At 37.8% G+C, this 25,277-nt stretch overlaps 1 protein-coding gene across 4 annotated transcripts in view; it reads right to left on the bottom strand.

Annotated features, from left to right (window-relative positions):
• PER2 (period circadian regulator 2) overlaps nt 1–25,277 on the bottom strand; it is a 66,232-nt gene that overhangs the window by 8,402 nt on the left and 32,553 nt on the right. For 3 of the 4 annotated variants that reach the window (XM_067538927.1, XM_067538925.1, XM_067538926.1), the window contains 12 exons: nt 21,879–21,985; nt 20,769–20,922; nt 20,271–20,379; nt 18,770–18,901; nt 16,166–16,262; nt 15,074–15,230; nt 14,848–14,975; nt 13,307–13,510; nt 12,828–13,088; nt 9,879–10,735; nt 1,366–1,552; nt 325–517 (listed from right to left, as the gene is read on the bottom strand). In XM_067538927.1, coding sequence (XP_067395028.1) covers nt 325–517; nt 1,366–1,552; nt 9,879–10,735; nt 12,828–13,088; nt 13,307–13,510; nt 14,848–14,975; nt 15,074–15,230; nt 16,166–16,262; nt 18,770–18,901; nt 20,271–20,379; nt 20,769–20,922; nt 21,879–21,985 — 2,586 coding nt within the window. The remainder of the gene's footprint in view (nt 1–324; nt 518–1,365; nt 1,553–9,878; nt 10,736–12,827; nt 13,089–13,306; nt 13,511–14,847; nt 14,976–15,073; nt 15,231–16,165; nt 16,263–18,769; nt 18,902–20,270; nt 20,380–20,768; nt 20,923–21,878; nt 21,986–25,277) is intronic. The other variant, XM_067538928.1, reaches the window with a different exon arrangement.

Genomic DNA, 25,277 nt, shown 5'->3' on the forward strand with positions numbered 1-25,277 from the left:
AGAGGTCTAACTAGTCAGAATAAAAGGGATTTGTAAGTATGCAATTGTCAGTCAGTAACTGTACAGCATCCTCAGCTAACAGTGCAGGACCATTCCAATTCAGCAGGGTTTTTCTCTTCTTTGTTTCTATATTGATCAAATACATCCATCTTTCTAATCTTTTAGGCTAGTAAATAGAAAGCACAATAAAAAGGGTGCAAGCCTGAAAAGCAGAACGTAACTGCTTAATCCAGTCAGGATCAGGTAATCTTTACTGAAATAGCAGTTCTTTTTTCTCGACTTTGCTGCTCTGCAACTCAGAAGAAAAAAAGTTCTTATAGTTACCGGGATGGTAGCTGGTAAGTCATCATAATAGCATCATCTGTATTAGCCATTAGTAACCAGACAGGATCCTGAAGGACATATTTAATTAAACATTCACTGTCTTCCATTTCAGTGTTCTTTTTTGTATTATGATTATTTTCTGAGGAATCGATGCTTCCAAAGTATTTGCTGGTATGACTGGTCTCACTACTGCCTTTAAAAATAAAAAAAATGGCTTTTATTATAAAGGTCAAATGTTCCATTTTAATACATAGTTTAAAACCATGCTTTGTTCCATAACAGGAGAACCCTTTTAGCCAATCAAAATGCCTCGTGGAACTGTGCAATAGAGAACACCCTTAAAAGTCTCCGAGTATGATATCTGTGTTACTCTCTTACATCCTAAAGAGGGAAATTTCCCACAATAGCAGTGGCTGCCAAACATGGAGTAGAAAGTTTGGAATTAAAAAAGGTAAATAGAATACATATTCATCTTCCTGTGGGCTACTACCCCAGAAAAGACTGCAACTAAAAAAGGGACTCTATCACACTATCTGCAGTCAAAATAGGACTGAACATTTTATAGGGAGAATCTCAGCACTGGACAATGTTTCCCAGAAGTGTGTGGGGTTATTTTGTTTTGTTTTTAAAAGATCTGAAGCTTTAGTTTGGATTAAAGAAACAGACATTTCTCAGTTTAAACTAGTTCTTTTAAATAGAAAAAAGAAAAAAATTAATTTATTGATCGGTCACAATTATCTTCTTAAAGAGCCTCACAGCCTCTCTGCTACTAAGATAGCATATGCTAGTTGTGCCAAATGCAGCTCAAAGAGACAGTTAAAACAGAAATCAAGGTTTTTCCATTTTCAACAAACAATTAGAGCAGCCCGAGACAAATAAAGCTACATGAAATTTTAAAATATCACATATGATTAGGACTATAAACTTTGTGAATATGATTTTACTGTAAAGCACTTGAGGTCAAAGTGATATCTGTAATAGCTCACAGTCCCCCTCTTAATGTTTCACAAGCCACGATTACATTCAACCAGTCAATGTCACCTGTTCTGCTCCCTGACATGCCACAGACATTGGACCCAGATCCCAATGATTCAGCAGCTGCTGATACACCACTTCCTGATGAAGCTGAGCAAGTGCCTGAACATGCATCCTCTTGAAGTAAAGTATCAAGTAAATCACTGGACACAGAGAGAACATCGCTATTTTGAGCTTCCATTGGAGAATCAATCTGGGTGAGAGGAAGGTGGAAGTGAAATCAAGGCCTCTTAATTCACTAAACATTTATGTTGAGTATATGGGACAAACTTCAGTTCTTTTTCTAAAAAAGTATAGTTAGTGGTATGGCCCCCTAGAGTGCACTAATTATATACCGGTATCAAGATGCTTATACAAATATAGCTTCTTCCCCTAGGAAACTGTGTGCAGACAAGCCCGTTACCTTTTCCCTCTTACCCAGCATGAACAGCAATGGTGATAGCTGTTGTAGTAAATGTCATTTTGGTTTTTTTAGTTAAGTTATAATAGGGAGAACTCAGTCTTCTTTCTGTTCTGGTAGAACCTAGATGCTGCAGATGAAGACTCAGATGGCTCCAGCACAGTGAAGTACATTAATACTGTTCCTCTGACAGATTATTTCCTTACTCTGAAGAGAAATATTTAAGCTTTAACTTGTGTTTGAAAAAGCATATGTAGCTGAAATCTAAAGGAGTTATTTGACTAAAAGACTGCCTCACAACCTACTAATCCACTTCCTCCTACCTCTTTAATTAGTGAATGTCAGACTAGCTGTATGTTGTACAGCTGTCCCTTTTCTCTTATGAAAAGGTGCATTTACTTCTTTTTATGTAAAGAACTGTTACTTACCCTACTGAAATTATGGCTCCTCACAACGTCGTAGACAGTGTGGATCCCACTATAGATTCACATGCACCCTATGTGCACAAGACCAGATGCACACAAACAATCTGTGCTGGGGCTACACAAGCACTCTATGCCTCCTTGTGTACCAGTACAAGATCATGAAGGGCAGAGTGGCCACAACACTCCTTCAGTTCCCTTACAATTCAAAGCCTGTACTGCTGAGGAGTGCTAAAAGTGGAAATGGGGGACAGGTCACGGGATACATCTCAAAAAGCCTGTTACTGTAAGGTAAGTAACCGTTCTGAGTGTGAGACAATGTGGAACTCCACTCAAAGGTGACCAGGAAGCAGTATCTGCTGGCAGCAGTACCTGGTAGTGAGAGGGAGAGTTTTGTCTATATCAGTCAATCAGAAACTGAAGTACTGCTCTTCTGAACTTGGCATCTGCCCTGGCAAGCATGTCCAGTGCATAATGCTTGACAAAAGTTAATGGGTTGCTCCACATATCTGCCCTTCAGATCTCAGGGACTGGCATGCTCCTGGCAACAGGAAGCTCATGCCTGTGCCCTGGTGGAATGTGCCTTAATACCTGGAGGAAAAGGCTTGCTAGCCAACCAATAGCAGGTGGAAATACATTGATATTTCTACCTTTGACCTTTCAACACGCTGGATATTGCCACGCAGAGGAGGGGGAAAAGAGTATGAAAGGCTTAGTCCTGTTAAGGTAATAGAGCAGGGTCCTGCAAACATCTAGTGTATGAAGCTTTTCTCCTGGGAAATAATGTAATTTCAGGAAGAAAAGCAGTAAGGTCAGACTTCCACCTGAACCAGACCAAGACCAGTTTAGGCAGGAACTGAGGATGCAGTCTCACCACCATTGTGCCCTGTCCACGAATGCGTCTGATCATAAATGCTTAGAGTTCAGACTTTCCATGCCGACATGACAGCCACAAGAAAGACTTAATGGTGAGGTGGTATAACAAGCATTCTGATAATACCATGAATGGAGGTTCCATAAGTTGCTGGAGGACAACGTGGAAGTTGCATGGGGATGTTGGGTCTCTAACTGGAGGCAGATATGAAGAAGGCCCTTGAGGAACCCTTGACACTATAGAGTCAGAGAAGACTAAAAGTGACTACCAGAGTATGTCACACTGATGATATGGCCAGGTGGACTGAGAGCTAAATGCCAATCCTGCCTGTTTTAGGAGCAGTTTGGCCAGAATCTTTGGTATCAGGACCTGTGCTGGATTTACATTATTTTGGGCTGTCCATGTGGAAAAAATCTTTGCCACTTTGAGGAATCAGTCCTCTTCTTAGAGACCATTTGGCTTTGTAAAAAAAATCTCCTGAACCTACAGGGAGAAGTCTGTCAGTCCTACTCATCCAACCAACATCCAGGTAGTTACATATAATGACTGTGGATCAGAGTCAAGTATTTGACCCTGGTTCTGAGATGTTATGTCTGGACATGTGGGAAAGCATTCTGGGAGGTTGGCTGAACAACTGTATGAGATCCAATAGCTAAAGCTGCCTCAGCCGAGGGGGGCTACCAGGACTGTAGCCTTTTCCCATCTTATCTTGGATATTATCCTGGGAATCAATGAGAAAACATTTAGGCAGTCTCAAGACCAAATGAAGAAAGGCTTCTAGAGCGGCATTTGGGTTCACACTCCTGCTGGAACAGAAGTCCCCACACTTGACATTGTCCACTGTAACAAAGAAGTCTGCAGTAGGGGGTCTCCCACTGGTGGAATATCAAGTCTAGAATGGATTTCTGCAGTGACTTCTCAAGACTAGTTAGGTTCCAGCTCAAAGTCTGCCAGGTCATTGCTGACTTCCAGAAGATCTAGAGCTACCAAGACTGCCCCATGCTAATGATGCCATTCCCAGAACTTAATGTTTGCAAACAGGAGGGGATGATTGAGGGCCTCCTTGTTGGTTTATATAGTGCACTGCCAATGTGCTGTCTGTCAGCACCTGCACCACAGAGTTCTGAGGAGCAGGCAGGAAAGCTATGGAGTCTAGCCTGACAGCCCTTAGTTCCAAGAAATTCAAGTAGAGCTTCAGATGATTCTGAGACCATGAGCCTTGCATCTGAAGGTGTTTCTATTGGGTGCTCCAGTCTGTTCCTGATATCTGTAATTAGCAAAATCAGTGGGGACAAATTGAAAGAACATTCTCTTATGTTCAGTGTGTCTAGCCACCATCTGAGGTCCTGCAGCTCTTGAGACAAAACCATAACTCATCTGGTCATATGATGCTTGAACAGGGAGTAGATGGTCCTTGACCACAGTTGTGGAGGCCACAGATGAAGTTTGGCAAGGTACTACATATGTGCATTCAGACATAGGGCTTAAAAGCTCAGGGCATGTATGTGCTATTGTCAATTTGACAAGAAGTCATGAACTAGTTGTCTAAAGGGACCAGAACCCGTTCTCCAGCAGATACACCACTGGTGAACTGGAGTTGATTAGCACTCCTATGAACATTATCAATGGTGAAGGACAATTTCTTGTAGTTCACCAGCAGTCCCAAGTGGGAAAACAGGGAAAGAAGGTGATCCAGGGCTGATTCAATCTTTTCCTGGGACCTGCCTCTGATCAGCCACTTGCCTAGATTTGGATTCTGTGCCATCCCTGTAGCCAGGCAATTGGTGAACACTCTTGAGGCTGTGAAGAGTTCAAAGGAAAGAACCTGGTATTGATCATGGTTGGGCCCCACTGTGAACCTTAGGTCTGTCCAGTGGGCCAGATGGATGGAAATGTGGAAGGAACCTGCAAGTTGAGAGCCATGAACCAATCTGGAGATTGGAGCAATGGAAGCAAGTGTTACCACCCTGAAGCTAAGACAGTATATATATTTGTTGAGTCTCCTCAAGTCCAGGACAGGATGATGACCCCCTTTTTTCTTCAGAAGTACCAGGAGTTTAAAGCCTCTTCTCATGTTCCTGAGGAACCTTTTCCACAGCTCCTAAATGAGGCCACTTCTGTTTCCAATAGTTTTCTGTGAGAAGAATTCACAAAGAGGGATGGGGAAGAAGCTTATGTTCTGTGGACTGGTTCTGGTGATCCCCTGAACACCTCATCAATTCTAAGGATACGTCAGTGTGGCAGAGAATGGAGTCGAGGTCAAGTAAGCTGTTATTCCCCTTACTGTATCTCAGATGCTTCTTTGCATGGCATTTTGTCTCTCTAGTGTCAGAATGTATATGCTATTTCTACTGATATGCAAGCTGAGTGAGGGAAGCCTTTCAACGGGATGGAGGAGCACAAATCCCTAGGAGCATAAAGTCACCTTAGGATCTTTCAGCACAGTAGGACACTGTCAATCCTCTCAACGAACAATTCTGAGCCCTCAAAGGGCAAGTCCTGAATAGTAGTTTGTATTTCACGAGAGATATCTGAAGCTTGGAGCTAAGGTCTTGCAGATCAGACATCAACAAGAGTCAGTCTTACTGCCACTGGTGGTAAGAGAAAACCAAGGGAAGGTAGAGGCCATGCCACCCTTTAAGCCCTCGTATAGCAGCATGAGGCAGCACAGAGCACATATGCAGCTATGGACATAGCTAGTTAAAAAAAATCCAATCTTGCAGGCACGAGGCACCTAAAGTGGTATCCACACTGGCACATACCATTGTAACTATATTGGTGTTTCTTTGGGTATCAAATCTGTGTGTAGACAGACCAGCCCAAAGTTCAGTGGGATGACTAAAAATTGAGATTGGGTAGAGGATTTAGCAAAAGGTTATATTCGTATGGACTAATTCCAACAGCAAAGTTAGACCTGTATAGAAAATACGATCTATCTTTCTTCTATGTTGAAAAGAATCGTCTCAGTAAAAGATTTCACAGCAGGTACAATAAAATTGTTTTGGAGGTTTATGAAAAAAAGTATGGACTGAATATTTTAGAAAACTCAGGACAAGTATGGTAACTTCACAATGAACGCAAGTAATCAACAAGATGAACTGTTAGTGCTTAAGTAAGACATGAGGAAACATTTTCTACACTGACATCTGCATCTCTGACAGCAGGTTCTAACCGAGACAAATAGTTACATTACATTATAGAGGTATTGATGCAATATAGGTCAAGGATACCTGGAGATTCAAGCTTTTGACTGAACATAATATATTAAAAATAGAACATTAGTTCAAGTATAGCATAAGGTACACTTTCACCTGAAAAGGTAGAACTTACAGTAAGTTGCATTTTCATGACTAGCATAAACACAAACAGCTTATGGAAGCTTTGTTCATGGAAACTGAATCTTCCACTCATCTTGCAAAAGTGCCAGATATCAAAAATATAATTAGTGCAATATCAGTCTCTGTCTCAAGTCAGGCATGTTTAGAGTTTTTCTTCTTTAAGAAAGGCAGTGTAACACCATTAAGAACGTCAGATGAAGAAAGTGACCCAGGTTGACAGACTGATATGAAAAGTTACACACAGGAATTGGTATACTGATCAGACCAGTGATCTCTGGGTATGTCTTCACTGATGGTTGCAAATTCACCGCTGTCAGATCAATCTATCTGGATCGATTGAGCAGTCAGCAAAGACCCACTCAATCAATCCGGAAGTCAATGCATTAAAACCACTCCCTCAAGGCATGGTCTAGACTGGCCGTGGATTTCAGTAGTCGTCAATGGGAGATACGCAATCTACGTACAGTAACTTGCATATCTTCCGTCGACTTTTTAACGTCTACTTACTGCAGCGTCTCTACTGCACTGAGCCAACGGGAAATGCCCTCCCGTTGATGGAGCGCTACACTACTTGCCAAGGTAGATTTACGGAGTAGACTTCTGCATTCAATTGAGCGAGTCTTTACTGTTGGTCAATCAAACCCGCAAAAATCGATCCAGCACTGTTGGTGCAGTGCAGTGAAAATGCCACATACAAGAAGAGTTATGAAGTCTACAGGAGTTACGCAAGCTACTCTGTGTAGCTTGCATAACTCCCACTGACTGCCGCCGAATTTCCAGGTAAGTGTAGACCTGGCCTCTGAGAATGGCCAGCATTAGATGCTTCAGAAAAAGGTGCAAGAAAACTTGTTACAGACAGTTATAGAATGAACTGCCCAAAGGGGAAGTTTCTGATTTTTGAGTTAGCGGGTTGGTTTATGTACTAAAATATGACTGTTAATATTAAGATTTTTAAAAACTAGCATAAAAAAGTTAAGTCTAGATATTCTCATCCACATAAATGATTTAAAAAAAAATCATATTATACTGTCAGTTTTAATGATATCTAGTGGTAATGGAGTTTGGTAGATTAATCATGTACCAAGTAAACAAGTATTTCTTTTTGTCAGTTTTAAATTGGACGACTTTCATTTTCGTTAATGTTTTCTTGTTTTTGTATTAAAAGAAAGGATAACTGGAAGCACACAATTAACTTTCTTGATGCCATTCATTGTTTTATATATCTTTATAGTCTCCCTTTTGTCTCTTTTCCAAACAGTCACAATTTTATTAATTCCTCTCCATATTATTTTCACCATCTCTTGGACTTTTCTATTTCTGCTCTCTCTTTTTAATACAAGGTGTTCATGATTAATCTCTTGAATATGCCACATAATGACATTCTATTGGCTTAGATAATGACATTTTCAGTATTATTTTCCATCCCATTCTTTATACATTCTAATGTTTGTTTGCTTTTGATGCCACTGCACATTGAACCGAAGTTTCCATTGAGCTGTTCACAATGACATTGTCGTTTTCCATGTAGTTAGTTACTTTCAAGCTCAATGATGTGCATGAACAATACAAATTATTCCTTCCAATGTGCAATACTTTGTATTGGTCATCAATGAACTTTTCCTCTCAAGTTCCTCAAACAGTATTCTTTAGAGATGCACCTATTACACTGAATCATTGGTTTGAAAACTTGATACAAGGAAAAGCAACTAGTAAATAGATAAACTTTCTGGAGGAATCCAGAATACAGTAGATCAATATCTTCACACTTAGCATTTATGATGAATCCAGACTATTGGTCTTACCACACGTGAAAGATCCCCCATTAAAATAATAAGCTTCATGATCCATTATGGGTAGAGTAGTTAAAAACATCCTTTCTTCCCCTTGTCTAAAACAGAATTTTACTGAAGAAAATCAAAAGGTCTAAATTCAGAAAATTTTGACCAACCCTAATTATGGATTAGTCTACGGTTTAGTATTTTAGTTTAATTAACCTTTAGGAGGAGAAAATTGCATGGTCTGCTTAAACTAGTTAAGGCTTATAAAATCATATGATATTCACTATGTGCTCTCTCACAGACACAGTGGTATTTTGATCTTGCCCAACATGCCAAGAAAATGTCTAACTCCACACAGCATAATTTAAACATGCACACACCACTGTACAACAATTCCATGAAGCAAAAGTTATGCACACTGGTTACAGACTGGGATTTCTCAACATAGAGTGCTAAAGTAAAATGCATTAGAGATTCCTAGTGTTGAAAATAAAACACTAGGTGATGGCAAGAAACTAGCGTTTTGGAAATAGGAAATCCAGGGTATATGCATTAGCATCAATGCATTTTGCATCAGCTACGTAATCAGAAAATCCAAATTCCCAATAGCTATTTTCAAGGATTCCATATGGGTTAACATTTCTATGTCATTTACTACCATTAATTGAGTAATATTCAATGATTCATAACTACACAAGTAACAGTACACATATCTTGGGTATGTATGTTTACACACACACACACACACACACACACACACACACACACACACACACCCCCACGCTGTGTGTGTTTTTAAGGGCTAACAAGGGTCCAAATCATCTCTCTGGCCTACCTCAGTGCTGTTAAAATCTATATGGCAAACAAAATCTCCAACAGAGATTTTCTGAGTTTAAATTCAACAAAATCAACATCCATGTGTTGATCCTTGGAATTTAAGGAACCTGAGCTAAAGGGGAAATTGGCTGATGGTCATACTGGTCTCTTTGGTATAGTAAAACTGTGAAATGTTAAAGAAGTGTAGCGATACATATTCATTCATTTCCTCATTTCATTTGCCAATGTACTCTACTTTGGATTTTAAAATGACAAAAATGTGTGCTTAAGTTCACAGTTACATTTCCACCTATTTGTCCCTCAAAGCTTGTAACCAAACGTTTAAAATAATTAAGTTGCATTTTGTTAAGAGAACTGAACCTGAAGAATCATCTTAGCATTTAGTGTGTTCATATTAACTGAATAAAACGTAACTGGTCTTGAGATATACATAATCTATTTGCAAACTCTTATTCCAACTTCGTAATCTAAACTTTTTGAAGCAGTTGAAAAAAACCCAAACAAACCAAGTATCAGAACTGCATACTATTTTTGTTCAGTATGGAAAAAAAATTTCATTTCCCTTCTTTCCCTCAGGGAAAGATTAAATTTAAAGTAATTTATTTCACTAGAATGAGCTCCTTGGAAAAGTCTGAATTTACTACCTAAACACATGGGCAGTTTTAGAGAGAGAGTACACAATCACTGCAGTTAAAAAAAAAAAAAAAAAAGAAAGAGTTTTGAAACTGATGTTACATAAATTTTACAACTGGGACAATAAACTCAATTTTAAGAACTTTTCTGAAACATTGCTGCACCTGGACTATGAGGAATAGCTATGTCCAAAGCGTAAAGACATATTTTTTTCTGGAAACTACATGCAATACTTACAGGAGAGGATCCTTTTCTGCTGCTGTCATCAGTTATGGTTTTGCCTGTGGCTCCTCCTTCAATTAAAGCTCCACATGAAGCAGCAGCAGCTCCACTTTCAGCACTTTTGGGAGTTTCTTCTAATTGCAGAAGGTTTAGCTGTAGAGGAGAACTGCACCTGGACTGGAACAAAGGTGGCGAGGCCTGATCTTGAGGACCAAGAGACTGTGGTGTGGAGGAACGGGATGGATCATTTCGTGATTCCATGATGGGAGCTTTTTCACTTTCTGCTGGTGTATTATAATGGAATGGTTGTGTTGGAAAGAATGTCTGTTGAGGGAAAGGATTTGGGGCAGCTAAAGGTGGCTGTGCTGAAAATAAGGACTGTGAAGAGAAAGTGGGATCAGCAGAAAAGTTAGGTTGGCTATTGTAAAGTGGCTGGGGTAAATTATTGTTCATTTGAGGGTACATGTAGTTGGGGAGCACAAGTGCTACCACTGGCGTTACAAGAGGTGTAGAGAACTGTGATGGTTGCATAGGACAAATATTTCCAGAGTCTGGTAATTCACTGAAGCCAGAGAGAGAAATCTCAGGACCTGGTGGCACAGTTTCTGCTGCTGAAAAAACCGGCAGTGGATATGCAGGCATAACAGCAGGGAAAGACATGGCTGAATGGCTGGCTTGAGAAGTATCTGATGGCGACCAAGCTGTATTATTTAGGCCTTGCAGAGGGAATCGCTGGTGGGGGTTGGTTCCAGAAGTTGTACTGTCTGAGGATTCCTGTGGTTTAATTCGTTTTGATTTTGATTTCCTGTTCTTTCCACTTTTCCTCCAAGACTGATCTACTCCAGAAGTACAATTTCTTTGCCCACGAGCACCTGGAAACAAAGCAGGTAAAAAAAAAAAAAAATTACATACAAATGCAAGATGTCCCCTTCATCAAGTCATTCTCAGAAGCTGCTGAAAATTTGTGTCTGTTGCTCTATTCCAACACAATGGAACTGACTAGGAAGGAGTCTGGTTCACTCTTCCATCTCTGGCACAGAGACTTTGCAAAAACAGCTGTATTAGCACAATTGCAGAGAAAGGAAATATCAAGAGGAGGGGAAAAAACCTGTATATATTTTGTGCTGGAAAGTAGTCCTCTGTCCCTTTGGCCAATGGTTTTGCTGTAGGGCCTTTAGCTTTTTGAGGACTGAGCATCTCTAGCAACCCTCTTTGGCCAATGAAAACAGCACCAACTACAGTGAGAGGCAATTCTAGCCTTCTTTGTTTATAGGATCACTGCCTCATAAGCCTTTAATTTGGTAGGAAGCTAAAAGGTAAATGGGGATCACTGAAGACCCTCAAGCAAGCAAAAGAAGCAGACAAAAAGAGGGGACAAATCCAGAACAAAAAGATGAAGCAAAACTAGAAAATATTTTTGTTTTTGTAAGGAAAAGGGCACAATGAGAAAGGAGGATGTGGAAAAGAGCTTGTTGCTTTATTTTATGTGGAAGACTACAATAAAAATTTCTTTTGGCTATAAACTGAATTTGTCAGTCAACTGGATTGATAATTTATTAATTTTTTTCATTTATTTCAAACATTTGAAAAGTTCTTTCCTGGTGCATCCTCGCCAGAAGGAAGGGAAGAAAGAGTTTCTCTATTATCAGTAATGTTAAACACCTTGCTGTGGATTGTGCATAGTATGTAGATGTAAACAGACACCACGGTACGTGGGCTATAATTAAAAATGGAATTCTGCCATATCAACAAACTGAGTTTGATACTGCTGATCTAAATGAACTAAACTAATACACTTGTCCCCTGCCCCATAATATGGGCATCTTTCATGATTATTTTCACTCAACGCCATCACAAAACTACTTAGAAGTGAATTTATCCATCAGTTCCAAAACTTGGGATGAGGCTGCCCCTTTGTTTTTAATACTATTGAAAAATGCATTAGTGCACCATTTCTAGGAGTTCAATCCTGCCATAAAGAGGATAATAGAATTTGAATCTTTTAAAATACTGATATCACACTCTGTAGAAATGAAGAATAATTCTATACCTAAGTTTAAACATTACTTTTATGGATTTAATTTTCAATTGCTAACTTTCAAACGAGAGATTCATTAATAAAATATTTTCTCACAATTTTTCATGGCAACTTGTATAAAATTGTTTTGTTTATTTAAAGTTTAAGGATCTTGTAATAGAATCCTTAGTGGTTTCCTCCACTGAGGTGGGGAGAACCTGACCATGGCCCAGTTGCCCATACCAGGTGGTTCCTGCAGAGGCCCTACTTCCTTACTATTTGCAAAGGGGGTTGGGGTGCTCTGCCATTTGTGGGCTGTCTGAAGTTACTCCAGATGGGAGGAGGTCAAAATGAACCCCAACAACATTCAGCAATAATTCCTCCCTGCAGCCCCAGTAAGGGTGTATAAGCGTGTGGCAAGTCTACAGCGCTACCCACTATGCATCACCCACCATAGAGGATTTTGGGTAAATCACTCTAGCTGGACCCGGGAGTTAGGCTAGCTCCACCACCTGGTCTCTGGGGCACCTACCTCATCGTGTGGGCTCTAGGCACCCCATCCCAGGTATAGCGCAGTTTCTCTCTTTAAAGAGCTTACCAGTTTTATACTTTATGCTATAGATTCTCTCTGTATAAATGCAACAAATCTTCATTTTGTAATGGATGCCAGTTCTCAATACAAAAGAGACAAATATCCATGCCTATTTTACATATATAACATTCCTTTCTATTGTTTCCTCCTACCACTGTGCCCTACACGTCAGTTTAGGGTTTCATCTCCAGGGTTCACTGAACACTGAAGCCTGACTTTATGCTAGGACAACTGACAAACTGTATTCGTACCACCCTTATAGTTCTTGAACATGCAACATCTAAAACATGCTTTTTCCTGTCACTGATAATTTTAATGGTAAAAAAAAGTTTAAAGACAACAACTGTTGCCTTACCAGGTTCACCAGGACGTCCTTTGGGTCTATCTTGTATGTAGTAATTGCAACGGGATTGAAAAATATTGAATCTTTTGATTTCTTTGAATTTATTCAGAAAGCTTTTTTCTTCTTTTTGTGTATGCACTGCAAGAACTTCTTTCGTAAGTCCCAGTTTCTTAAATGGCTCCTTTTCCTGGTTTACATGTGTAGTGCTGGATGAAGTAGCAAGACGGCGACTGTCTAAGAGTTCTGTTCCACTAGGACCATCTTCTATCATTTCTAAAACAAAAGTGAAAAACATCTGAGGCAAAATATTTTGTTAATCATTTTAACGTCAGGACTAAGATAACAGTGTAACTCTAAAATAAGAGATATGCTCATATGTATTCTATAGCAACTTGTAAACCATCCTATTGTAGCTAGCTATTCCATTATCAATCACTGGTAAAATGTCTTAAATGAAGCTATTCGTGCCAATAAGTAAGTAAGTACTGTACCTAATTCAGGTTGTGGTTTTTTGTCCCCAACATGAACTATGGTGCTACTGTAGCTGCACTGACTGGTGAAGGATACAACACTTTCTGGCTTCCCAGGTAAAGCCAAAGAAGTTAAGTGACCACCAACTACCGGAGGACCATTTGATTTATCAGATGTCTTCAACACAGCAGGGTCTACATGAGTTTTCAACAGCACTCTTTCTTCTTTAGAAGAGAAAAAGTTAGTAAAATTTCATTAGATGAAACATGAAATAAGCTAGTGAAAAAAATCAATCGCCTGAGTCATAAAATGCCAGAGACTGAATTGCTTTTGAGAAGACAGCAAAGTTACTCAGATTTTATTCATTCCCAATAGTTCACCAGGAGTCAATGTGTTTGTATCAGAAATTACCCCAATTTCCAAGGCAACATACTATTACCATCTTTGAAGGAGATTTTGAAGCCTGGAAGGATTAGATTTTTAACCTGTAAGAGCCAGTCAATATCGATTTACATTTTCTCAGAGACACCCCCGTGCAATTTCCATCGATAATTAAAATTTACATATAGGCAAAGTAAGAAGAATGCTGCTTGAGAATTTAGTGTTTGATTTAAGGATATATTTTGACATGTGATGTTTTAATGGTTATAAAGCTTAACTTCTTTAATTTTAATGTCCACTGTCATTAAATAATTACTGTTGGACCCCCGCATAACTTCCAACAATTATGAACATTTTAATAAATTAGAAATCAAAACAAATGCTTAAAAAAACCAGTATCTGTCAAAATAAAAAATAATAAAAAAAATTTTTTTTGCCAAGCCTATTTGTACTCCTGTCTGCCTGTCTCTTTTGCTCACTCCATCCCTTTGCCAACAATTATGCCAAGCTTTGATCTAGTTATTGGAGATGTGCTAGCCACCAAGAACTCTTTAAAAGCACAATGTATCTTTGGTCACTTTAAATGGTATAATTACTTATAACTAGTCACAGCCAATGCTTGTCTCTTAATTGATTTGCTTTAGTTTCGACCACCGCAGGGAAGTGTTATATATGTATATTCATATATTCAATACATTTGTGTGATTACCCAAAAAAAAAAAAAAAAAAGTAACTGTTCAAATATCAAAACCAAAATTAGATTATTGATATTTCTATTGTGATTAGTTGTCAAGGCCTTCAGCAACTGGCAATTTAAGGGAATCTTAACCACACACAGATTAACAAACTACAAAAGCTGTAAATATTCATGGATTTTCGGATTATGTAGCTTTTAAAAAAATCTAACACTCGTGTTTTGTTCAGTGTACATAGATAATGCAATCATACGAAAACATTTAGAGCAGAAGCTACCTCAGCTAGAGTTATTTAGCATTTGATTTCACTCTCATGTTGTGTTGCTAGACATGAAACTGCCAAAAATCTAACATAGGCACATTCTTTCCCCTCCACCCAAAAATAGGTTTTCTGTGAAAATCTATACTTGTGAATGTTCTGCACAGAATTACCACAATAACATATTTTGCTAACTCCTAATAATAAAAATTAAATCAATTAATACCTCCTGATGGCTTTATGGCATTATCAGCTGGTTTTTGCTTGTGGTCATCAGAACTCAATAAAGCAGTATTTGATGGAGGTTCACATTTTCTCTTTACTGTACCAGGTACGCTGCAACTCTCCAAGTACCTACATAGTAAGTGTTTAACAATGTTAAACAAAAATGTTTCAAGCTTAGGGTTAAAAACAGTTTACACACCAACAATACACAATGGATGGCAGCTTACCTGATGACACTGTCTAAACAACTAATCTGTTGATAGGAATACACAGGTTGTTCCTTCCAAGCCATTTCCTCTGTAGCCACATTCTTATGAGCTGCAATGGCTACAGTATCCTTTTCAGTTGTATCTTCCATCTGAACACTGGAATAATTTATTATTTCTGTATAAAGATATATGCTTATTACAAGCTAACTCTTCATAACTCTTAAAACAAGCAGATGTAAATCAAATCTTTGGATAACTCAGAAGTTATCCTTCATTAAAACATAGTAAAATCAGTAAATATTGCAAGAAAATGTTTCTGTGCCAGTCACATGTAAACAGAAGTATTGCATTACTTTTTTTTTAAAAAAAAAACACTAAGCAGAAAACCAATAGTCCTCATAGTGTTAACTTGAAATATAATTTGCATTAAAATGCCGATATACAAAAGAACTACGTATTCAGTACTTACTTATTTTCAGTCAGCATAATCAAAACAGAATTTATGAAGGTCTGAGGACTACTTGGTGGACATACAGTATAAAGGAGTCAGGGGAATAGCCAAATTCTTTGTATGTTCAAATTTTAAAATCACAGTCATTGACAAGTTGAAAGTACGCGAGACAGGCGGGGTATGCGGCGAAAAATCCAGTGAAGGGAGGCAGGCGGCAGTTGACCGCTTCCCGCCCGGTCCCAGCTCCCAGAGTGGAAAATTGAGTGTTGGGGTACTTATTAAAAATTTTCAGAAGTTAGGGGTACTTGCTACTTAAAATGTAGAGAAACACTGTCTTAGAACACACTTAGTTATTAAGTCTTCGAAATATTTGTCTATCACTAAAATATTCAATTAACTTGAAAATTACAAAAAAAATATTGGATACAATACTCGGTAACACTGAACTCACACATCCATAAACAAAAAATAATAAATAAATATAATGTTCTATTGTTTTCCAGTTAGTATTAGAGTGACATATATTTTGTTTGGAAATGGTATTTAGTTATTTTAACACAGCTGACTTGAACAAAAATCTGAAATTCTGCTGTTGTACTACACTAGCACAACAAACAAAATGTTTTAAAGAAAAAAAATGCAACCTCTTGCTGCTTTACCTCCAAAAGGCTTTTTCTTATGTTCCAGCTTTACTCTTCTCTCAGTGAAAACATGCTGTCCTTTATTTCTCGCCATACATGCATTTTGACATGTCACCTGAAAAGTGTCAAAGGGGGTGAACAGAAAGTCATGAGAAAATTTTGGCTTATTCATACATATTGAGTCCTTAATGAACTCCCTAGTCTTCAGAACCCAAGCTCCAGCCTGAGTCAAAGAGCTTTGCTGTCTACACAGCTATTTTTAGAATGCTAGCGTGAACCCCGCTAACCCAAGACTGTTCACCTGAGTTAGGAGGGTCACTTCCATGGGCTGTGTAGCCATACCAAGAGGATCAGTGAATACAATGTTTTTTCTTGACGTAGAAAGCAACGCAAAGATTTACATAATTTTACCATGCACTGCAGTCGGCATAGTCACATCTCAGACTGCATTTAATTCTTCCAGTGTGAGGTAGGGGACCACAAACTACCAAGGACAAAATACTTTTTCCACAAAAGTATGTTTTTCCTAGACAAAGTCAAGGCAGGCAAACACACACTCTTTGGCTAGATATATTTTTCACATATTCTGAGAAGGTATCAACATTTCCAACTACCCTACATAGCTAATACTTCCTAGAGTAAGAAAAGCAAACTTATAGACTTATCTGAAGAAGGATGCCTTAAGACTTTGCTGCTTTAGCAGCAAGACACCTGAAAGTGCCACTAATTTACAAGGTTTAACGGGAAAGAAGCAAATAAAGAAGCTCCTTTTGCCTGTTTAGAAAGTCCATGGAAAGGCAAATATTGGTCCATTTATCATCATTTAAAACTAGCAACTGAGCTGGCAGAGAAATATTAGACAAAGAATATTTTAACCAACAGACTCAGTCCCATGTATGGTCTCTGGGGAAAAAAAATGCTTAATATAGTACTTCAAAAGAGATCGGCCTGTCTTTTTAAAAAGCATTCATTAAAAATTCTTAGCCCATCCCCTCAAAATGTATCATCATCATTCTGACCCTGCCTCTGAACTTGCTAGAATAGTTTTAACAAAAAAGGTGTATTTCTAAGCTGGTGTTTAGGGGAAAAAAATTGCTAAAAATCAAGATAGGGAAGTTAGAACTCTTTAAATAAGGTTTTGGTGAATGCTAAGATACTTTCCTCAGCACACACTACTTTTGCTGATCAATAGAAAACAAAGACAATGACATACTCTAAAGCCCACAAGAGTTGTAACACAACTGCGGTATCAAGCAGCTATAATATTAAATTAATTTTTAAAATATTTCTCAGAAGAATCTGCAAACTTCTATTGTTCAGAGCTAAATGCCAGCCCAATGGCAAGGACACAATTACTAGAGCTGTGTGAAGTTTTTCAAATAATAGTAAATTGGTCAAAAAATGTTGCTAAGGACAGGCAATCAGGGCAGTCGTCCTAGGCACCATCTTCCAGAGACCACTGTCCCAATGAGGATGGGGGGGGGGGGGAGGAGGGAGGGTGTTGGCTCAGTTTCTCCATGTGGGCACTAAAAACATCTTCTGCTCTGGCCAGCAAAATGCCTAGGATCAGTCCTTTTTTGGGGAGCACCAAAACGATTAGTGAATTCAGGCCCAATTCAGTGAATAGTTTCAGCCAAAAATGGAAGAGTCAAAAAATGTAAAAAGAACACATTTCAACTTGTAATTTCAAAATGTCATTTCATTTAGAAATTTAGTTAACACAGTCCCGCCAAAATCACCTAAAAAGAAAAACAAAAAACAAAACAAAAAACACCCCAGCCACCCTTCAAATTGAACAAAATGCTGCAGTCAACCCAAAACAAAGGATTTTTGTTTTTTGTTTTTCATTACGGCAAGAAAAACTGAATATTCAATTTTAGTTTGAACTGAAATGAATTGTTTTCACTCTTTTTTTATTCAACCCCTGAACTGAAAAATCTATTATTTGCTCATTTCTAATCAGGGGTAGGGGCAGCCTCACCTGACTTTGGGTTCCTTTGCCAACAAGAATCTCAAGGGCCAAGCACATCCCCCAAGGACACTGCTATTTATAAAAAATCCATCCCCAGGCACATAGGGCACATGTGCACCTAGAATGGAAACCATGTGGACAATCACTCAAAAAAGCCAACCTACTCCACCCCCAGGCAACTGTCTCACACTTGCAATACAGTGGAGGATATTTCCCTCAACACAGGCCATCCACACATCATACAAGTTTACTGCTCTTCTGCACAATGTATCTCAACCCTCACAGGAAGAAGACAAATATATAGGTTTCCTCCCCCTCGTTTCTTCCTTCCATAAACAGTTAAGATACCCAACTAGCTCTTCTCTTACAAAGGCTATAAACCTAACAAAATTAAGGGAAAAAAGTTGTGCCAAACTTGTAAAGCTACATGTCCCTACTCCAGTCCTGGACAGGAGCTCCTCTCAACCAGGACCAACCACCTCCCCAACATTCCTGCTGGAGGGGCCTGGCCACAGCCACAATGGAGCAGCAGCCTCTGTCCCAGCCCAGCCAAGTTCAGAATTTGAAACCACAGTAACAATGAAAAATCGTTTTCAGTTACATAATTTTGTACCAAAGGCTTCATTTAAAAAACAAAATTAAAAACATACATGCTTGTCCTTTTGGGTCTCTTCATTGTTGTTGCCATTGCTGTCACTGGATGATGCTACACTCATTAAATGCTCATATGATCCATTGCTACCCAAGCTTCCATAGCCACTAGATCCACTGTTGTGTACAGGCTACAAACAAAATATTGGCAATTAACTTTAACAAAAGTTAAGCTTACACTGATAATTCAGACTGAGAAAAACTAGCAAGAGTCTATAGCTGCATGCTTTCTTAAGACTCCAGACACGGATACATTTGTCTATACCTATATATCAAAGCAAGTACAGTACAGTACATATATGAACAAGTATTTCTAGGATTGCACTCTTATGTCCCAATCTTGCAATAAGCTCTCCATAGGCACAATCCAATGAATACGTGGAACCCCAAAGAAGTCAGTAGAACTCTGCAGAGAGTGAAGTCCACTGCAGGGTTGGAATAGTTTAAAATAGATTTTAGTGACGACAGTATATTTGACTTCTATAAAAGAAGCCATAGCAAGTTAAAAGATGGCTTGATTTTGAATGCAACACTGACTATATTTCTACCAGGTTAAATCTACCTGTAAGACAAAATCCTGTCTATTGCTGGACTGAGTGGGACTATTGTATAGCTTCTTAAAATTCCAGATTAAAAAAGTTTAAAAGATAAAGATAATCAGCCAAATAAAGAATTTATGTAACTGAAGATGACAGACACTTATTACTGTTGAAAAACCTAACCATTTTCAGACAAAAAAATAAAGTTAAGGATAAAGCTATAACTCACTCTATCAAGATATTAAAGGCAAATTGTACTTTTATATAACGAAGGGTCTTGGAGTCTGGAAACCTTTCTAAGATTCATGAATTAACATTAACTCTACTCGTGTATAATATGCTGACACAGTTTTAAGCATGGAATAGTGCCAGTATCTGTTGGATACTTGGGGAACTGAAGGTGATGGTTGATTTATAGTGTATTAGTTGAGTGTATGAATTCACATGGCCCTAATCTGTCATACAAGAAGATTTTTTTTTTTTTTTTTTTGGGTGGAGCATGGTTATTTTGATCTCTTCATTATGATGCTGAACAGGTCATTTTGCCTGAATTAGGAGAATAGATTACAATGCAACTTATATATTCTTGTTATCTCCGCTATGGTGATAGGTAGTGAGAATTCTTGAACCGTAAACTGTAATCATTTAAACTATTGAATGGGGAGTGAGAGGAAGGCTAGGTACACATTTGTTGGTGTTGGTTGTGAGATGGCTGTTTTCTGTAAAATGTAGGTGGCATTGTAAGAGCCTAGGTTCTTTATTGTACATTTGTGTAAAGGAATGTGTTACACAGTAGAGAATTAGATAAACAAATGATATCTGTAAAATAGGGATAATACAATCTTACCTCAAAGGAGTGTTATGATGACAAATGTATTAAAGATAAGATTCTCAGGTACTACAATAATGGGGCCATGTAAGCACACTAGACCACACCACCATATAAAACCCCAGACCTTACCTGTAACAATAGCCGGTATATTTGTTCTGTGATTTCCTGAACACTAGGATGAAGGATTTTATCTTCTGTGTAGTTGGGGGCAGAAAAAACGTCTTCATTTAAGGGACCACTGTAAAAATCATCAGATCCAAAACATTCCATATGCATGTATTTCAACTGTAAAACACAACTTAGGCTCTTGTTCCTATTCTATTGCATCTAAAAAAACTTTGAATCTGATAAAATGTGCAACCTTACTCTGAACATGGCTTCTCCATTCTGAAGAAATTCTTGACAATATTGGTAAAACCTGCAGCACTTACAAATTTATTGTTAAAAGCATTTAATGTATTATAATATACACTTAATCAAAAAACCCAAATACCAAGATAAAAAAGTCGTCTCATTTTTGTAGCAATCCCTTCCACTAAATTTAAAAAAAAAAAAAAAATAGCAAACTTGAAACCCCATTCCCACCCCCATTAATTAGCATGAGAATCTAATAACTTGTCTACTTACGTCCTAATTTTGTGTCTTCCAATTATAAATGAGACTTTTCGGCTCCAAGGATTAATGAAACTAGACCAGCTGGTGTCCATAGTAATGTATTCTCCATTTCTAGTGCAAAACCTGATTGGTGAATAGTCAAAAGGCTGTCCACCATACTGAAGTACTGTAATGTAAGTTTTAGAAAAGTGTCAGTTTTATAGTCACATGTGGAAATTGTATTTAATATGCTTTTACTCAATTTTTACAAGAATTTTACAACAGCAAACAATTTTAATATGTATAGATACATGGCAGACATAAGATTTATCCAGTAATCGAACTCTAGGTAATTTCACATCCCAGGGGAAAATTATGCGTCTTTCGCCACCAGAAGAAGCCAACTGTCGCAGAATACACTTACATTTATACAATTTAAAATTATATTTCTCACCCATTATGAAAATAAATCAGACTATTTGCAGTACTGAATTTTGCTCTCCAATGTAAGAAAATTCTTCACTAGGTAGGTCACTTAAGATATATATATTTTTGTAAATGCATTTTGTATGTAAAACATAAGAACAAAATTTTAATGCTTTAATGCCTTCACAGCAACATTAGCTGCAACAAGAAAAATGTCTCGAGAACTGCCTTAGGAAAAACAATTGAAAAATTATTCCATTTTCAAAATTTATGCAAAAAAGTTAACTGACCAAAAGGCTCATATTTTCTTTGCTGTCAATTCATTAACCAAAGAAGAAAAGATCACTCAAAAATGATGACTACTTATATGGGTGTGATCTTGAGACAATTATCTTTCTGATGAATGGCTAATATATTTACTTATTATGGCCATTTTGTCTATAACAGTCAAATTTTACACTAAGCAATAAGAACAAGTAATTATCCCATTTTGTTGTTGACTTGCGCTAAGATGTTCAGCTATACACAAAATGAAAATGTATAGTTTAGTTTCTTTGTTTTCAAAACAAATAATCAGGAAACTAGCTAATTCTATACTCCTACCAGTTTGTCTCCCCTTTAGTTTCCTGAAGGTTTTAAGGTCCCTGAATTCTAACTTGTATTTTATAGCGTTCTTAGAAAAATCAACCTTATTTGCCATGTGAAGAGATAACATACTTTTTTTGTGAATTGCTAACATTAGAGGTCTGTCATTGGGATGAAGATGCACTAAAACAGGGGTTCCTATTAAGTCCTGAGGTAGGTATCCCAAAAGAGGTACAGCTCTGGTGGAAAAAAAAAAAAAAAAAAAAAAGGTCAAGAGGAGTAAATGCCACACTAATTCCAGCTTTGAAATATTTCATTTGAAACTTTTCTAAGTTTTACCTTAAAAAAACAAAAACAAAAACAAAAAACAAAAAACTATTTGGAATTGCATTGGGGAAGCATCAGTACCAGTTCCATAGTAACATGTGACAACCCTTTGGATAAGATAGCATTCATTTTTATAGCATTGTCTATGGTCTTTTCTATGGCACCCATCACCAGAGGATCAAGCACTTCCCTAAAATTCATTAATCTCAATACATTTAATCAGATAAAATCTATAGATTGAGACCTAAAACAGAGGTCTCACATGATGTCTGTGGCAGAGGAACTCACCTCCTGAACTCAAGTCTGGTGCCTTAACTATAAGGCCATCCTTCATCTCAGGTTAAAGATTTAACTTTCTAAAAGAGCTGCAAGATAATCAGCCCAGTAAGTTTAGGCATTTAAAAGGAATTAAGGAAGACTTAAAATGGTAGAAGGTAGTCTAAAATTTTATTAGATCCTCGTAACTTACCAATGACTTTGTTCCAACGAAGAAAACTTCAAGGTTAATGCAACAAAAATTCATTCATAGACTAGTTAAAAATATGCATATTAGAGGGGAGATTTTCAAAGCACAACTGGCAACTAGGTGCCTAACTCCCATATGTGCCCTGAAAAAAAACTTATCAGCATTACTCATCACTGTTCCTACTTATACCACAGAAGTTGAGGGATAAGAAGTTATTTGCAAGATACCAACAACTACCTTTGTAGACATCAAAAGTTGAAACATCTGAGATTTCAGACACCTGTATTTTTGTCAGAAACAAGGTGCCTGACAAGCAGAGTTCAAACTCCAGGGAAGCATGGACCTGGCTCCTGCGGAGCCTAGAAGCATTACAGGGCAGGCACTGCCCTTAGCAGTGCACTTCTGACAGTCCACAGGAGGAGAACTCCCCTCCAACATACATTAGTCAGAGTTTCCAAAAGCCTGAAGTGCACCTCCTTGGGGTAAGGGCTGGAGCACACAGACAAACTGCAACTAGGCTCAAGAGTCTCAGCATTCATTTAAAAACATTTCTGTAGCTGTCATGCCACAGAGAAAACATGAAAGTGTGACCTAAGCATAACTGATAAAGCTAAGTCTTCCTGAGTTTGCAGAAAGCATGAAAAGATCACTTCAGAGGTGAACTTGCCTGCTCATTTCATGGCCATGCTAATTATGACACTGTTGATACTTAAAGTACTTTATGGCTACATGCATATAAGGAGAGGAAATGTATTATGAAGATCTATACAATCTACTCTCAGTGACTTCTCATTTTAGACAGACTTCCAGATCACAAAACAGGGTGAAATTGGTTTCATTTTCCTGAAAGTGGGCAGGTGGGGGGTAGAGAGTCAGCTTTCAAAAAAGTCTAACAAACACTACCTTAGGTGGCGTGTTGGAGTGCAACACCTGCCCTACTAATCTTAGCAACTTGAACTATGAGCACTAATTTAGTTATGAAGGTACATGCCAGTTTAGCAAATTTGCCATTAAGCAAGAAATCATCAGGCATGTATTTTTAATCTGAATTTCAGTATGCACATTATTAACAAATATTATATTGTCAAGTACATTCTACATATCGGAATTGTTAGTTCAGTTTCGTTTATTTCCATATACAATATTCCTCCAAGAGCTGATTAACTGTATTTCTAAAAATTGAATGGATGGTTCAGAGCTAAGGTAATTATGAAAATTCACTTTGATTCAAATGTGTATATGGTTAATAAAAAGTATGACGTATTAAGGAAACAAGGTAATTTCCATACATACTGTATCTGGTTATTAAACAAACAAAACAAAAAACACACAAAAATAATGTTTAAATCGTAACACTTATGTATAACTAGTAGAAGAGGTTTATTATACATGTTATCAACCCTTATTGCGAGTTAAAAATTTTATGCAGGAATTAAATTAGACTCAAGAGAAGCACATATTGGTCAGTATATTGAAGTTCTTATTTAAAGATAACATGGCTATTGAGCAACATATAGCTGTAATGAGACATATGGTAGTAGGGACATTAGTTAATTACAGGGAAGTGTATTTTTTACCCAACATGTTGAATGTACAGATCTATTTGCATAATTAAGACAATTTCTGATTTTGCAACCCCATAACACATACCGGTCATTTTACTTATGCAAGTCTGTTCATCGTTTCAGTGTTATATTCTGAACAACTCTCAATTGACAGCAGGTTTTCCATTATAGATATTCAATTCTATATTCTTAAAAACTGTAGCTCTAAAGTAAAAGGTACTGTTTTACATATTCTACATAATCCCTGAGAGATTGGGATAGCATGCTGCTCAGGTTTGCATGTCCTCCTAAGCATTCATCTCTCTTGCAGTTTGGAAAATGCTAGCGATCTTAAGAATGATATATTTCTACTAAAATCAATAAAAATATAGTTTCAATGAAATTAATAAAAATGTATCAAATATGTGGGTTGCAAGGACAGAGCTTCCTGAAACTGTCTTAAAACCAGACTAAGTTGGTGGTGTTGCAGCTACAATGTGGGGAACCAGAGTTCAAAAATGTCCAATGTTTAAACTAAATTAATACAGGAGGGAAGATCTCACATCAACAGCCAGATAGGAGGGAGAGTTCTGCACCCATGGCCAAGGAAATAAGGGGAAGATGTTCCTGTAGTTGATCCCACTCCTTTTAAATTTAACTTCCAGAAATGCACTTTTGGAAAGTGCTTTCCAGGTTAAGGGAAACTGACTTGCATTACTTGATTTCCGTGGTGTTGGTTCTGCTTTGAATTGGGGGTTGGATTAGAGAACCTCCTGAAGTCCCTTTCAACCCTAATCTTCTATGATTCTACTTACAGAGTGATGATGCCAGTCACTGACAATCTGATGACAGCCATTGTTTCTGAGACACAATGAAATTGGAACCTAACTGACAAAATAAGGGGGTAATTGCACAAGCTTTGATCCATTAAAGCTACACAGCTAGAATGGATTCATGCCGGATTTCTCTTTTTCAATACTATCTTCTCTCTTGATTCTTTGTTTAAAGTACTGATTATGAAGATATTTCTGTAGGTTTAGTAAGCTACGGCCAAGATGTCAAAGCTTCCAGAACAGTACCAGATTTAAAAATTTTCAAAATCATAGTATCTGTACAGAGTAGCAGTCAAATATGTATCAACATTTTTCAGCAGCATCTCCACTAATCCTCATTGTATAGAGGAAGGCAAAAAAA

This window comes from Emydura macquarii, unplaced genomic scaffold, assembly GCF_026122565.2.
Source record: "Emydura macquarii macquarii isolate MOO-44397 ecotype Brisbane River unplaced genomic scaffold, CSIRO-AGI_Emac_v2 contig_499, whole genome shotgun sequence".
In the NCBI taxonomy this organism is placed as follows: Eukaryota; Metazoa; Chordata; order Testudines; family Chelidae; genus Emydura; species Emydura macquarii.